The sequence below is a fragment of the Xyrauchen texanus genome, chromosome 32 (assembly GCF_025860055.1).
Source record: "Xyrauchen texanus isolate HMW12.3.18 chromosome 32, RBS_HiC_50CHRs, whole genome shotgun sequence".
NCBI lineage: Eukaryota > Metazoa > Chordata > Actinopteri > Cypriniformes > Catostomidae > Xyrauchen > Xyrauchen texanus.
The window spans coordinates 33,004,451-33,021,979 of record NC_068307.1 but is presented as its reverse complement, the minus strand read 5'-3'; the positions used below and the strand labels follow the sequence as shown (position 1 = coordinate 33,021,979).

Here is a 17,529-nt window from a genome sequence, read left to right as displayed (position 1 = left end):
ACGGTGAAGCATGGTGGTGGTAGCATAATGCTGTGGGGTGTTTTTCAAAAGCAGGGACTGGTCAGGGTTGAAGGAAAGCTGAACACAGCAAAATACAGATATATCCTTAATGAAAATCTGGTCCAGAGCGATCAGGACCTCAGACTGGGCCAAAGGTTCACCTTGCAACAGGACAATGACCCTAAGCACACAGCCAAGGTAACGCAAGAGTGGCTTAGGGACAACTCTGTGAATGTCCTTGAGTGGCCTAGCCAGAGCCTGGACTTGAACCCAATCGAACATGTCTGGAGAGACCTGAAAATGACTGTCCACCGACAGTCCCCATCCAACCTGACAGAGCTTGATAGGATCTGCAGAGAAGAATGGCAGAAAATCCCCAAATCCAGGCATGCAAAGCTTGTCAAATCATACACAAAGACTTGAGGCTTTAATCGGTTCCAAAGGTGCTTCAACTGAGTTAAGGGTCTGAATACTTATGTCAATGTGATATTTCAGTTTTTTCTTTTTAATACATTTGCAAGTTATCAAAAATCTGGTTATTATGGGGTATGGAGTATAGTGTTTAAAGCATTTTATCATAAGGCTGCAACATAACAAAATGTGAAGAAAAAAATAATTAAGGGGTCTGATTATATTCTGAATGCACTAACTGTATATGTTTACTGATAAAGCCCCTCAAATAACAATAATTCAATATATAATGATGAAACAATTCTAAACAGTTATATTCAAATAATTACAAATACTATATTTGTACCTAACATAGACTTAGGTTGAAGTCATTAGAACACTTTTTTTTAACCACTCCACAGATTTAATATAAGCAAATTATAGTTTTGGCAAGTCGCTTAGGACATCTACTTTGTCCATCACACAAGTAATTTTTCCAACAATTGTTTCCAGACAGATTGTTTCACTTTTAATTGACTATATCACAATTCCAGTGGGTCAGAAGTTCACATACACCAAGTTAACTGTGCCTTTAAGCAGCTTGGAAAATTCCAGAAAATTATGTAACGCCTTTAGCCAATTAGCTTCTGATAGGAGGTGTACTGAATTGGAGGTGTACCTGTGGGTGTATTTTAAGGCCTACCTTCAAACTCCATGCCTCTTTGCTTGACATCATGGGAAAATACAGAAACCAGCTAAGACCTAAAAAAAAAAATTGTGGACCTCCACAAGTCTGGTTCATCCTTGGATGCCATTTCCAAATGTCTGAAGTTCATCTGTACAAACAATAGTACTCAAGTATAAAGTTCTGCTGCTTTGGAGCCAAGCAGCAGAAGATCTTGTGAAGATGCTGGAGGAAACATGTAGACAAGTATCTATATCCACAGTAAAACAAGTCCTATATCGACATAACCTGAAAGTAGAGCTGTCGCGATAGTCAATATATCGACTTATCGCACGATATATGGAAATGAGCGTGATCATTTTTGGTGCCGCGATATATTGCAACTGATAATTAGTTTTATTATTAAAAATAATAATTAGATTCATTTTTACATTAAAATGAATGTCACCAACATTTTAGTTGATCGCGCTGCCTCTGTCATCTTGTCTGCACTCTGTGTCGGAGGCGGGGCTCAGGCAGCGTGTCCACACACACACACACAGAGAGAGAGAGAGAGCGGACACCGTCAGGTGAAGAGAAGGCGTGAACCAACTGCATTTTAAAGTGTTCTGTTTCGTGACATCTACAGCGAGCCAGTTAGGAAGAACGAGTCCAACATGGAATTGATTTCAAAGCCGCAATCTTCAGCTCCGGTGTGGGAACATTTTGGCTTTAAGCCGAACGAGAGAGGAGAGCTAATTAACGGAAACGAGCCGGTATGTCGACTGTTTTAAAACAGTAGCAACAAAAAGAGGCAACACAACAAAATTAAAATCACACCTAAAACATAACCATCCCACCCAGTTTTTCAACCTGGGAACAACTGCAGCTGGAGTTGGAGAGGGGCCTTCTTCCAGACAGTTATCGGTTGCAGATGCCTTTTCCTGACAGTACAAATATAAACATGACAGCGTGAAATGGCGCACACTCACGGATAGCGTAACTCGCTATATAGCCAAAGAGATGCAGCCATTATACACGGTCGAAAAACCAGCATTTAAAAATATGCTGCAAACTTTTGACAAACAGTACGAATTGCCAAAGAAAACGTACATCTCCCAAACTGCCATTCCATCCTTGTACAATAAAGTAAAAGACGATATTCTGAAGGAGATAAAAGACATCTCCTTTTACTCTGCCACTACAGATATGTGGTCAAGCTCAAATATGACATCTTAAATGAGCTTGACCATACACTAAATAACTGCTGACTGGACTCTGCAGTCAAAGTGTTTAGAGACCAGATACATACCCCAGAACCACACTGCAGATGTGCTTGCTGAAGCCCTTCAGTTTGCTTTAGCAGACTGGGAATTGGATGAGCGCAAAATGGCCTGTATAACTACAGACAACGGTGCTAACATTGTGGCTGCAATACGTAATCTTGGCTGGCCATGGCTCAATTGCTTTGGACACAACCTCCATTTGGCTGTTTCCCATGGACTGGACAGTGACAAGGATCGCACAGCACGTGCCATGGGACTTTGTAGGAATCTTGTCAACACCTTCAACCTGAGCTGGCTAAAGAAGAGAGACCTGAGGAAGCCACAGACTGAAACCAATGTCCCCCAACACAATCTAGTACTGTTGAGTGATGATACCGGTAACTTGTTATACAACACAAAATATTTAGGGTTTATATAAACTTAATTTAAAGGGTTTTTATTATTTATTACTTCGGGGCCTGTTTGTATGCATTAAATAATTGGTTACATTATAATAACCATATTATTATTTGTGAAAGTACTACTACACTATAAAAATATTGTTGGTTTAACTTAAATAAGTAACCTGATTGCCTTAAATTTTTAAGTTCATTGAAATTGAAAAATTTAGTTAATACAATGAAGCAGATTGATTTAAAGATTCAGAAACTCAAACTATTATGTTATCTGAACCACATAAATTATCTAAGTTGATTTGACAAAAGAAAAAATTTTGTGATTACAAATTTTTTTACAGTGTAGTAAAAGTAGCATTTGTTAAATAATGTTAGACAAAAAAAAACAAAAACAATGTTATATTTTCCACAGGATGTCGCCACACAATGGGGTACCAAGCACAAAATGATCGAGAGGGTGCTAGAGCAACTCCCAGCCATAAGACGTGTCCTGGTTGAAGATCGAAAACATGGCCACCTCAACCCAACCTGGCAGGATGTTTCTGTGTTGGAATCCATTAATGCAGCAATGAAGCCAGTGGCTGATTTCACGGATGTCCTCTCAGGGGAAAAATATGTCACTGTGTCCTCAGTAAAGCCTGTGTTGGAACTTCTTAAAGGTGAACTTTTATCACCAGACCCTAATGACACTGCACTGACAGCAAACATAAAGGCAAACATGTGCAGGGTGTTTAAAGAGAAATACAGCCCACCTGAAATCCAAAACCTTCTGACAAAGGCCACCATCTTGGATCCAAGGTATCGTGGTACCATGGAGGATGCGGAGGTCTTGGATGATGTAAAAGAAAAGCTATTGCAAGAACTACTAGACATGAACGAGGAAGAAGGAAAAGGAGAATGTGCCAGTGGTGAGAACTGCGTTGAAGCTGCAGGGGGAAATGAAGGATCTGAATATGGACCTCCAGCAAGCAAGAAGAAGAGGCTGTGTGACCTTCTCCAGCACAGAAGAAACCTACTTGCAAGTCACCAGACTCAGGCATCGGTTCCAAAAAGAGTGCAGGCTGATGTGGAGCTGACCAGGTTCCTCCAGGAAGAACCAGTTCATGCATCATCTGATTACTTAATGTGGTGGCGTGATAACCACAGAAGATTTCCCCTAGTAGCCAAGTTAGCACAAAAATACATGTGCATTTGTGCAACAAGCACCAGCTCAGAAAGACTGTTTAGCACAGCTGGTAAAATTGTTACCCCAGTAAGATCCTGCCTTAAGCCCCACAAGGTAAACATGTTGGTGTTCCTTTCTCGGAATCTGCCTAACAATTAAAAACTAATCTGGCAGCAGAAATGTCCTGTTGATGCATCTGTGCCTTTGTGTGAGACACTTTAAAAGTTTAAATTGACATATTACTTTGTTTTGATCTAGTTCTTGATACCTTGCACTTTTTTGTTAACGAAAGTGTATTTATTTACTTGTTTTATTTATTTGGGATATATTTTTTCACATTTCACAATGTCTAAATATTGAATAGAATAAGAATAAAATGTTCTTTGTTCTTTGAAACAGTGTACATGCATTATTATGCTATTATATTATCATTATGTAATCAGTGGCATAAAATGGTCTGAAAATTACAATAATATCGTTTATCGCAATTAATTTTGGTGCAATATATCGCACAACAAAAAGTAGTTATCGTGACAGCTCTACCTGATAGACTGCTCAGCAAGAAAGTAGCTATTGCTCAAAAACCGAAATAAAAAAGCCAGACTACAGTTTGCAAGTGGACATGGGGACAAAGATCTTACTTTTTGGAGTAATGTCCTCTGGTCTAATGAAACAAAAATGTATCCTTTTGGCCATAGAGGCCATTGTTATGTTTGGAGGAAAAAGGGTGAGGTTTTCAAGCCGAAGAAGAACACCATGCCAACTGTGAAGCATGGGGGTGGCAGCATCATGTTGTGGGGTGCTTTGCTGCAGGAGGGACTGGTGCAGTTAAAAAAAATAGATGGCATCATGAGGATGGAAGATGATGTGGAAATATTAAAGCAACATCTCAAGACATCAGCCAGGAAGTTAAAGCTCGGTCACAAATGGGTCTTCCAAATGGACAATGACCCCAAGCATACCTCTAATGTTGTGGCAAAATGGCTTAAGGACAACAATGTCACAGTATTAGAGTAGCCATTACAAAGCCCTGACCTCAATCCAATAAAACATTTGTGGGCAGAAGCAAGGTGTGAGCAAGGTGGCCTATAAACCTGACTCAATTACACCAGTTCTGTCTGGAAGAATGGGCCAACTTATTGTGAGATGCTTGTGGAAGGCTACCCAAAACGTTTGACCCAAGTTAACAATTTAAAGGCAAAAAATAAATAAATGCATGTAAGCTTCTGTGATGAAAGAAATAAAAGCTGAACTAAATCATTCTCTCTACTATTATTCTGATATTTCACATTCTTAAAATAAAGTAGTGATCCTAACTGACCTAAGACAGGGAATGTTTTCTAGGATTAAATGAATATATATATATATATATATAGCGCGAGTAAAGACGCTGACTACCACCCCTGGAGTCGCGAGTTCGAATCCAGGGTGTGCTGAGTGACTCCAGCCAGATCTCCTAAGCAACCAAATTAACCCAGTTGCTAGGGAGGGTAGAGCCGCATGGGGTAACCTCCTCGTGGTTACTATAATGTGGTTCTCACTCTCTGTGGTGCATGTAGCGATTTGTGCATGGATGCCACAGAGAAAAGCGTGAAGCCTCCACACGTGCAAAAATTTGCATATTGATGTGGAAGCAACTGAGACTTGTCCACTGCCACCCGGATTGAGGCGAGTCACTACACCACCATGAGGACTTAGTGCGCATTGGAAATTGAGCATTCCACATTGGGGAGAAGAAAAAAAAAACATCTCACTTTGGTTGTCACATAACAAACATAAGATTTTTAGTTCGCTGTGTCAAGTTTAGCGTAGTTTAGTACTTAACTATAGTAAATACTAGTATGGAGTTATAGTAATGTGATTCTGAGACCATGTCCATGTTGAGCTGTTAAGTAGGCATAACTGAAGAATGTTTCTAGTAGTGAAAGAAACCAAAGAGAAAGTTTTCTTATGTTAGCGCTTATTGAATAAAACTTATGAGTGCTTTATTGATTTCCATGTTATTCCACATCTAATGAAACCACATCAGTGCTCAAAGATCGAGACTCCAACGCATTAGCTCATTTATCCAAAAGGGTTTTTATGATAAATAGTTTCATTAGCACCCAAGAGCTGCCAAGGAATTCCCTGACAATTTTCTCTCTGGTGTGATTAAATAAAATGTGTATAAACTACACACTTGTTGTTAAGTGAGTGCGCAGTTTCTAATGGGGAGTATTTGTTAATGATGGAGGATCAGTGTGTATCTTTGATTCATTTGAAGTGCATCCCTCGAAGGTCTCTGAAGAGATGCAGCAAATTGTTTGACATGTTGCTCCAATTAATTCCCCAACAAGATTACACACTTTTAGGTGTGCATTACTCTTACATTTGAAGAGATAAAAAAATGTGTCTAATAACAAGGTTGATGACAACAGTTGGATTTGAAGGTAAATTTTTTTTTTTAGGCAAGGCTTAGCGAAGAGTGAATTCATACATACTACTTGTGCTTGGTTGGACCCATGTCACTCCTTGTTTTCTATCTGCTTCAAGTACTTTCTCACTTATAGACAACTGAACAGTGCTACAGATAAGGTTATGGTGCACAAGACACAGCCGTCACCATTTACCACCTCTAATGTTTGTTATCAGACCATAGGTGGAGGTGTTGAACGGCCAATACGTCGAACTTTAGAGTATGTTAAGATAAAGAGCAGGTCTCTGTAGACTATGTCAGGCAACGGGTATGCAATTAGCTTTGCATTTCAATAAAATAACCATACAGTAACACAGAAACTAAAGAAAAATAGCTGAAAAGAAATTAGATTTATCTGAGAATACAAATGGCAACATCAAATTGTCTGATTGCCTAATCTTACTCTAAAACAATTAAAAGTAGCCTGAATGTTGTCAGTAGTCTTGATACATACTTTGCTCTACATCTCAGGTTAATTCTGTTTTATTTAATATATAGCTGGGTACATGAATAAGGGTACACAATGAGAAGACCTCCTTAAAAAGGGGCATGTCTTATGAAGCCTAGATTAAAAGTGACATTTAAATTAGAAGTATAAACACATTTTTTAGGGGACAAAAACATAAGACATAAACAAATGTCAACAGGCAAGCTTGTATGCACACTACAGAAGACCTCAAAGAAAACATTTTGGAAAAATCACACCGTCAGCTTTCAAGTGCCAGATATTTTTGAGAACAATGTCAACATGCAAACCATGGTTGGTTTTAAAGACCAGGAAGTATGGTAAATAAAGAGAACCACACAAAGAGGCCTGCATCGAGAGCTCTTGAACAGTGGTCGACCGATATGGGTTTTTTAAATGGCCAATGCCGATATCTAAAAAGCAGGGTGGCCGATACAATGCCATTATATCACACAATTTAATATAGTAAATAACAAACATAAAATTGCTAAAACATTATTATAATAAAGCACTATACTTACTACACTTCAAACCAAACTTTAACTTTGTTAAAAATAATATTGTATTTAAAATGGTAGATAGCAGTTTCTTCTGATTTCTGTTAAATCATACAATTTTAGTCATTTATTTGCATATTAAGAAATTGTTAATATATTAGGAATGAAATAACAGTACACACAGTAGTGCAGCAACCATGGATGGCATGTCCACGTTAGCAATAGCATTTACTCAAAAAATACAAAATCAAACCAATTGTACATACAGTACATGGTGAATAAGACTTTTAATCATAGCACGTGTGAAGTGCTTTTACCTTGAAGTCGCACCAGAGACTTACACGTTAAAGTGGCAATCACCTTTTAGATACAGACATCGCCTGTCAATCAACATGAGAACGTGCATGCACATTAGCTATAAAAGCTGGGATTTCTTTCTTTTTTTTTTGTAATCTGAGGTAAAGAAGCACCATTTATGATACCAGTGTTGTCAGATTTTACTGTTGATTTGAAATATGTTCTTTGATCATAATCTTGACCAACTGTTTTTGAGATTCTGGTCTTTCCTCATTCAAGTAGATAGGAGCTGCACAGTCATGACTGGAAATATCCTCCCGAGAGCTTTCCAAAAATGGCCACCAGTGGACTGACTTGCAAGAAAGCCTTTGGTTGCACTCACGCGCTCATGCGGATCCAGCGCGAGCAGCAATCTCCTGTGAGTTTAAACAGCCTGGATCGACTGCTTGGATTGACTTCATGACTTATGAATCAGAGGAACTGAACCCTGAAGTTTTGATTCTAACTGATAGAATCTGCGCTATAGAGGAAGATATTAGATGAGTTTTCGACGTGAAGAAAACGCTGGATTTTCGTGAGGTTCGTGAATTACATCCGTTTAAACAAGATATCTGCATATTTGCAAATGGTATATATTAGAAGCTTTACTGAAATTTAACTTTTATTATTAGAAAAGAAAGTTAAAAGTGACGGGGAACTGCTGAGGAAAGACTTTTAGAATACATGCTTTAGAGGTAAATAAATGAGCACTTCACAGGAAGCTGGATCTGCTCAAGTTGCGTGAGGTTGGTTTATTACATTTGTTTAAACGAGAAATGTGCATATTAGCAGACAGTATTCACTGGTGGCCAAAAGTTTGGAATAATGTATGGATTTTGCGGTTTCGAAAAGAAATTGGTACTTTTAATCACCAAAGTGGAATTTAACTGTTCACAATGTTTAGTAAGGACACTTATATCAAACACAGCTGAAAGCTATTTGGTTTGTTAAATGAAGCTTATTATTGTCTTTGAGCTGCCACAGTATGCAATAGACTGGCATGTCTTATGGTCAATATTAGGTAAAAAATAAGCTCTCTCTAAAAACTCGTCAGTCAATCATTGTTTTGATGAATGAAGGCTATCCAATGCTTGAAATTGCCAAGATTTCATACAAAGGTGTACACTACAGTCTTAAAAAACAAAGGAGAACTGGCTCTAACAAGGATAGAAAGAGATGTGGAAGGCCAGATGTACAACTAAGCAATAGGAAAAGTACATGCAGGCCTTATGGTAAGAATTGCAAAGAAAAAGCCACTTTTGAAACAGAAAAACAAAAGGTTAAAGTGGGCAAAGAAACAAGGACTTTGGACAACAGATAATTGGAAAAGAGTGTTATGGATCTTAACCCCATTGAGCTTTTGTGGGATCAGCTAGACTGTAAGGTGCGTGAGAAGTGCCCAACAAGGCAGCCACATCTATGGCAAGTGCTACAGGAAGTGTGGGGTGAAATGTCACATGAGTATCTGGACAAACTGACAGCTAGAATAACAAGGATCTGCAAAGCTGTCATTGCTGCACGTGAAGGGTTTTTGATGAGAAATCTTTGAAGTAGTTTAAGAAGTTCTGAATTTTTTTAAAAAATTTTAATAGTAATTTTTCACGTTATTAATGTCCTGACTATATATTGTGATCAGTAGAATGCCACTTTGGTGCATAAAAAAATAATAATTCCATAAGAGCAAAATCTGTGCATTATTCCAAACTTTTGGCCATCAGTGTATATGATATTAGTTTTATTGATATTTGCTTTTTTATCATTAGACAAGACACGTTAAAAGTTACAGGGCACTATTGAGAATGAAACAGGCAATCACTTTAACAATATAAGCTCAAACTTGTCTGTCGCAGCTCTGATATGTGGACCATTTAAATGACACTGTGTTGCACACCGGTCTATTATTGTAGTAACACGATGGCACGTAACAACAAAACGAGTTGCTTCACATGCAAGCAGGCTTTTTTCAGCACCCTTAAGATACAAATCGGCCAAGGGAGAAAATGTATCGTCCGATGCTGTTTTATATATATATATATGCAGATGGCGTTATATCAGTCGACCACTACTCTTGAATGATAGATTTAATAAAAATAAAAAAAACTCTAAATAAAAAGCAGTAGGTCACAAAGTAAAAAACATCCATTTGCTACCTGCATTAACAGCTGTCTAGATAAACAAAGTTTTACAAATTTCACTGGCACCTACTCAAACTCTCTATATGAAAGCACATTTAGAACCTTAACTCACTTACATGCGAATTTCAAGAACTTACTTTTGAGCACTTATTTTCCTTATCAAAACAACCACACTGGATAGGCAGTTCTTCTATCTTTAGAGTGAAATTCAGACCAAATTTACTAAGAGAACAAGGGCTAAAATGCCTTTTATCTCATTTTTGTTTGGAAAAGCAAATTAGAGTTTACATACATTTCCTTCAGGAAATGTTTTATGAGATTCATGGACGTTAATTAAAGGGTCACAACACCCCCCTATTTCAGCACAGTTGAGCTCTCACCACATTTTTAAAAGATGCACTCAAAGCTGGTGTGATCAGAAGCAGAGTGAGGGGAGAAGGGAGTGTGAACTCATCCAGTCACTTTGCTTTATTTTAATAATGCAGTTAACAGCATAAAAAATAACATAAACAATTGCTCATAACAGAATGCACAAACAAATTATACATCGTTTTGTAAGCTCACAATACATTACTCAAACTGGTAATTTATATCTGTAATTTAATATGCAAATAAATGCCAAGCCATGCACTCTGTATCAAAAATATTTTACTGTTTTTTTTCAATTTTAATAACTTTTGAGACTCATTCCAAGATGATGATTCACAAATAAAGTGCTTAGATCGGTTAACACGCTTACATTAGGATGGATACAAAACTAATATATATATATATATATATATATAATGATAGGCTTGCTGCGGAGACCAGGCTTCCAGTCCTCGGCATAACCTGATGCCGGTGGCCGGGGGAGGCGGCATCGTTAGCGATGTGCGAGGAAGCGGAAGCGTGGCAAGAGGGCGGGGGTCCATGCTAGGCTAAAAACAAACCCTAGCCGGCCCGCTCTACCATCTATCCTGCTCTCAAATGTTTGCTCCCTGGACAATAAACTGGACTACATCCGACACCAGCAGACAACGCAGCATGAGTTTAGAGACTGCTGCGTCTTTGTTTTCACGGAGACGAGGCATTCAGCTAGATTGGCTCACCTCGTTTCATGCCAATAGAAATGCAGCTCTTGTGTTTTACATCAACACGGAATGGTGCAGGAACTCTTTGCTAGTCTCTAGCTACTGCTCATCGCTGGTGGAGTTTGTGACCGTTAGATGCAGACCTTTTAATTTACCACAGCAATTCACCAGTCATTATAACCAGAGTTTACATTCACCCCGGTGCTAATGCTAAGAAAGCGCTCTGTGAACTGTATGGGGCTATTAGCGAACTGCATAACGCTCTCCCTGACGGACTGTTTATTGTCGCCGGAGATTTCAAAATGCAAATCTAAAGACAGTGCTCCATAAATTCAATCAGTATGTGGACTTTGCAACGAGAGGGGCAAACACGCTAGATATCATTTACACAAGCATCCCAGGAGCGTAGCGGGCAGAGCCCCGCCCCCACCTCGGCTACTCAGACACATATCTGTTATGCTAATCCCAGCATAAAGACTGCTCGTCAGGCACACAAAACCACTACAGAAGCAGGTGAAAACCTGGCCAGCAAGAGCCATCTCTGCACTTCAGGACTATTTTGAGTACACTGACTGGCACATGTTCAGGGAAACAGCAACATATTCTACCAACTTGGAGGAATGCATCAGTGATCAGCTACATCAGCAAGTGCATTGATGATGTCACTTTCTCCAACACCATCACCACACGCTCCGACCAGATGAGGAGCAGGCGACAAGGCAGCCCTAAGAACAGTGAGGGCCAAATTGTCCCAGGCCATCAAAGAGGCAAAGCGCGCACAAGCCCAGAGAATCCACAGTCACTTCCTGGACAGCGGCGACACACGACGCATGTGGCAGGGCATCCAGGCCATCACCAACTACAGGACAACATCAGTTGCCTGTGACAAAGATGCCTCCCTTCCAGATCTGCTGAATGACTCCTACGCTCGGTTTGAGGCGCAGAACGACGTGGTGGCAAGGAAGACCACCCCTCCTCCCAACGACTAGGTGCTATGTCTTACCACAGCCAATGTGAGGAAAACTAAGTAGAATGAACCCACGGAAGGCTGCTGGACCAGACAACATTCCTGGCAGAGTGCCCAGAGGAAGTGCAGACCAGCTTGCAGGTGTTCTTACCGGCATCTTCAACATCTCTCTGAGCAGCGTCGTCGTTCCAACATGCTTCAAGGCCACCACCATCGTCCCCATGCTGAAGAAGTCTGCAGTGTCCTGCCTCAAGGACTACTGTCCCATCACACTTCACCCGTCAACATGAAGTGCTTCGAGGCTCGCCCTCACCCACCTGGATAAAAAGGACTTGTACGTTCAAATGCTGTTCATAGACTTCAGCTCAGAATTCAACACAATCATTCCTCAGCACCTGATTAGAAAGCTGAATCTGCTGGGCCTGGACACCTCCCTCTGCAACTGGATCCTGGACTTTCTGACTGGGAGACCTCAGTCAGTCCAGATCAGGAACTTCATCTCCACCGCCACCACACTGAGCACTGGGGCCCCCCAGGGCTGTGTGCTCAGTCCACTGCTGGTCACTCTGCTGACTCACGACTGTGCAGCAATGCACAGCTCGAACCACATCATCAAGTTCGCCGATGACACGACCGTGGTGGGTCTCATCAGCAAGAACGACGAGTCAGCATACAGAGAGGAGGTGCAGCAGCTAACGGAATGGTGTAGAGCCAACAACCTGTCCCTGAATGTCGACAAAACAAAAGAGATGGTTGTTGACTTCAGGAGAGCACAGAGTGACTGCTCTCCGCTGAACATCGAAGGCTCTTCTGTGGAGATCGTCAAGAGCACCAAATTCCTTGGTGTTCACCTGGTGGAGAACCTCAGCTGGTCCCTCAACACCAGCTCCATTACCAAGAAAGCACAGCAACGTCTCTAGTTTCTTCGAAGTCTGAGAAAAGCACATCTCCCAAACCCCATCCTCACTACATTCTATAGAGGGACTATTGTGAGCATCCTGAACAGCTGCATCACTGCCTGGTTTGGGACTTGCACCGTTTCGGACCGCAAACCATGCAGAGGATAGTGAGGACAGTGAGCAGACCATGCAGAGGATAGTGAGGATCATCGGGGTCTCTCTTCCCTCCATAAAAGACATTTACAGCAAATGCTGCATCCGCAAATCAACCAACATTGTGGATGACCCCACACACAAACTCTTCACCCTCCTGACGTCTGGCAAGAGGTACCGAAGCATTTGGGCCCTCACAGCCAGACTGTGTAACAGCTTCTTCCCCAAAGCCATCAGACTCCTCAGTACTCACAAGAATGGACTGACTCACGCACACACCTGTACACCATCCAACTTTAGCACATGTCCAGAGTTGCACTTAATTCATTGTCACTTTTTACCTGGCTGCTACCTAACATAACTGCTATGTCCATATAACACTATTTCATATATTAGGTTTACATTCGGCATTTTTAGAATGTGTCATCTTTTTGCACTACTCAGATTAGAAATGTGTACTGGTTGGTGCTGCACTGTCTCTCACTGTCTCTTACTGTGCCCATTGTCCTGTTCCTTTTTAGTAATTATTGTACTGTCCTGTACTTTTTGCACACGTTTCCACGTGCACTTTATGTAGGAATGTGTAGGTCTTATTTAGTCTGTGTAGTCTCATGTGGTTCTGTGTTTGTCCTATGCTGTTTATGTAGCACTATGGTCCTATAGGAATGTTGCCTCATTTCGCTGTGTACTGTACTAACTGTATATGGTTGACTTGACTTGATCTTGTTTATTTCAGCAACTTTTAATTGTTTGTTAAAAACGGTTAGAAAACAGCAATCTTTGTGGAATTTTAAAATGCTAATAAGAGCTTTCATGACATGCTGTATATATAGAAACCCCTAGAATAAACAGTCGCCATTAAAATAAAAAAAACAAAGAAAGTATACCTGTATTTCCTCATAGGCCTCGTCAACGGTGGTGACTTGGTGCTGTTCGTGTAAGGCAGGTTCATCACAGAAGAAGCACACCAAGCTCTTGTCACTTAGGCAGAAGAGCTTGACCTTTTCATGGTCCTTGCATGGGTAGAAGTTTCTCTGGGCATTGAGGATGGCGTCCAGAGGGAATGCAGCGTACCTCTCCACGATGTTGGAGAGCTTCAGGCTCGGGGACAGCAGCGGATCCGTGAAGGTCCTCCTGCACTCGGGGCAGTCTCTTATCCCATGATGCTCCTGCCTGCTCCAGTGCTCAGTGATACACTTACGACAGAAGTAGTGCTCACAGCCGAAACTGACCGGGTCTTGATAAATGCTCAGACAAATGGAACACAAGAGCTCGTCCTTCAGACAGCAAGCCATTTGAATCTATGGAGGTGTCGGATCATTCACTCTGCAAGCAGTATGATGCACAAACACTGATTTGGAATGGGCTTTTCAATCAAAACTATGCTTTGTGAGGTTTGAAAATGCTTCCTTTGACTAATTCTGGAAGTGTTCTGGAAAAGATGAGCATAAACAGAGAAAATGTTAGCACACTGCAAAATGCACTTCAAATTTTAAAGATACCTTACGCAAAATGAAAAATCTGTCATTGTTTAGTCAGCCTCCAGCTGTTTCAAACCCGTATGACTTTCTTTTCTCCATGGAACACAAACGTAATGAGACATATCCAGCTGCAGACCCGCAGCACCACCAGTTTCAGAACCCCAGTTTCAGAACCCCAGCACCAGAACCTGAAGTGAGGGGCGGAGTTATTGACAATGAGACAAGCATGGCGGAGAGCATGGTGAGTTGTGTAATGTTTTTGACATCATGTTGTGAAAAATTATCGCATATATTAAGTTCAGCGTTTATCTGCTAAATATTTAATTTGTGCATAACTTTATAATTTTAATGAAGCTTGAATATGTTGTCATACTTTACTGTATTAAAAAAAAATTCTACGGATGGTTCGATACATTTTTGCGTGTTGTAAATGAGCCTTGCGGTGACGTTTTGAAGACATCTTGTGAAGGTGTTAAAGTGTTTGTTCCACGTTCCTCTGTTATATGCATTGTTTGTGAGTTAATGTTACCTTATAGTTGAGGTTTTTTTTTTTACGTTGAGATTATGGTGTGGTGCTTTCATCTCTTGTAGAGACATTTCGAATGAATGAAGACCACAAGGAAAAGGCCCGCAACAATCTCCTGGAACAGTCAGAAGCTTCCAGAGAGCCCTTTCTATTTCATTTTGTGCTCAGGGATGACATGGGGTTATTTTAGCAAGAATGTAGGACAAAATGGGCCTGAGTGAATTCCTCATTTGATACATTTTAAGTTTAATTTATACAGGATTGATAAAATGGGCCTAGGGGTGAATTGGTCATTTGTTGTATATATATTTATTGTTTCTTTTAAAATTATGCTGAATTTTCTCTCTTATTTAGTTTTTTGACATGTTTTATTTTACATAAAGAAAAATGCATGCTGCACATGTTCTTGTGAAATAAAGTATATTTTATATAAAATGCCCATAAGTTTCAAGCATTTTTTTTCACCATCATGATCAGGAAGTAACTCTCATAATACAATGAAACGGATAACTATATACAATTATATTACACAAGATCAATGTTTTAAAATGCTTATTGTACTGTACCTTAAAGAATCATTATAACATACGTATGAAGTATGATGTTTCGTTTGTAATAAAAGCAAAGTACTCTCCAAAACGTTAGGTGACGCTACTCGGTTTCGAACGTAAGCTCCGCCCCTCACTTCAGGTTCTGGCGCTGGGGTTCTGAAACTGGTGGTGTAGCCTACTCTCCAAAACCTTAGGTGGCGCTACTCGGTTTAGAACGTAAGCTCCGCCCCTCACTTCAGGTTCTGGCGCTGGGGTTCTGAAACTGGTGGCGCTGCGGGTCTGCAGCTGGATACTATTGAACGTAATAGTTAGGCAAAGTGTTAGCCAAACGAAGTTTCATTTTTGGGAGAACTATCCCTTTAATATAGATTTTTCACTAAACAGTGAGGAAAAAGTTAAAGTATCCCACAATATTCACCAATTTAACTGTATAAAGAATTAAAGACATGGCTTTGCAATAGATAATGGTGCATTGATGAGTAAATACAGATAAGAGTGAAAACAGTCATTGATTGAAAGCTTACAAGAGAATCTGAAATTCTGATCTCCCTCTTAATTAAAAGACATTCATCTAGAAAACACATTTTAATCTAAATGTAATCATAGGTTTTCACAGGGTTCAAAGAGACCCTTTTAATGTATCACTTTAAAAACTACATTTTCATTCAAAATCAAATTCCCTCTCTAATAAAAAACATAAACCAGGTTGTTTTCAATGTTGGGTGTAATGCATTACTAAGTAATTCATAACTTTAATTAAATTAATTTTGTTGAAAAAGTAAAGGGATAACTCATTTTATCAGTAATTTAGTAACAGCTACTTCTGATGTAATTGTGTTAAATAATATATAGACTCTAGAATAATTCTATATACAACAATAGTGAATTTAAAATCATAATTTAATGTCTAATGTTAAAATGTGTTTTCTAATTTGAGGCCCCCCCTTAAAATCTTTGGCCAGTTCATGAATAATTTATTTGATTTGATATTATTTATTTGAAAGAATTAAAAGGTCAAGGTTGAGAAGTATTTTAGAAAGTAATTAGTAATGTGTAATGCAATTACTTTTTAGACAGTAATTAGTACAGTGATGTAATTACACTGAAGATGATGTAATTAGTTAGAAATTAATTACTTTTCTTTTTTTTTTTTGAGTAACTTACCCAACACTGGTTGTTTTACAATATCGGCTGTCACACAGTCACCATTTCAATGGTACCTCTTCGGATCCATTTATAGAAAGAAAAGAAAAAGATTTAAGAATTTAATAACCTGAACTTATTTTAAATGATATTACCTGAATATTTAAAAGTCCCTAGTCTCGAAATGTTGGTTATTTTACACAGACTGTCACTCAGTCACCATAGACTTGTACAGAATTCCTTTTAAATCATCGGTATAAAAATCACAAAGCACAATGACAATAGCACAAAAGTTATGACTGGCACTGCTTTGTGCCAGTCACAACAACAACAGCTTTAAACTATCTTTCCGCATTTTTCAACATTATTTTCCAAGTGTTTATCAAAGCCGGCTGCTAAATAATTAGCCAGCTAGCTGAATGTGTAAACAGATTTTCACCTCATTCGCTTACCGTAAACGATCCTGACGCGTAACAGACTGAAAACATCCGCTTGTCACATAATTAGAATAGAAGATTGTTGTTTTAATTGGACATTTTAAATCACCTCAGATTCTTTGACGCTGAGACGACTGACCGTACGCGCAGCTCCTTACAATCCCAATGCGCGCGACTCAGTCCAGCGGAGCACAGCAACGGAGCGCACTAACTTCACAAACGAAACACTTCACACGGGTGATACACAAACAGCTGAAAGGTTAAAGCAACGGACAATTTACAGCATGTGCTATTTAGACGTTTCGTCAAATATATACTGTTTATGTGTGTGTGTTTTTTTTATCTAGGTTGGATTTGTGGAGGATATGTAAAGGATGTTTAACACGGACGAAGGTTAACTCCCCCCACTGTCGTGATGGTACAGCTCCGGTTTCCTCATCATAAACAGAAATGAGCAGATGATCATACTATGATTGCTCGCACTCTGCTGGCGTGTAATTGCAGGTCGACACA

The 17,529-nt window shown here is 39.6% G+C and overlaps 1 protein-coding gene across 3 annotated transcripts in view; it reads right to left on the bottom strand.

Moving 5' to 3' along the window:
- Window positions 1-17,273, bottom strand: part of LOC127626049 (E3 ubiquitin-protein ligase TRIM62-like) — an 80,364-nt gene extending 63,091 nt beyond the window's left edge. The window contains exons 1-3 of one of the 3 annotated variants that reach the window (XM_052101577.1): window positions 17,126-17,273; window positions 16,601-16,658; window positions 13,766-14,310 (exon numbers count right to left, since the gene is read on the bottom strand). In XM_052101577.1, the coding sequence (XP_051957537.1) occupies window positions 13,766-14,173 (408 nt within the window). In that variant the 5' untranslated portion in view covers window positions 14,174-14,310; window positions 16,601-16,658; window positions 17,126-17,273. Of the gene's footprint in view, window positions 1-13,765; window positions 14,311-16,600; window positions 16,659-17,031 lie in introns of all 3 variants that reach the window. The other 2 variants (XM_052101576.1, XM_052101578.1) reach the window with 2 other exon arrangements.
- Window positions 17,274-17,529: the final 256 nt, after the last annotated feature.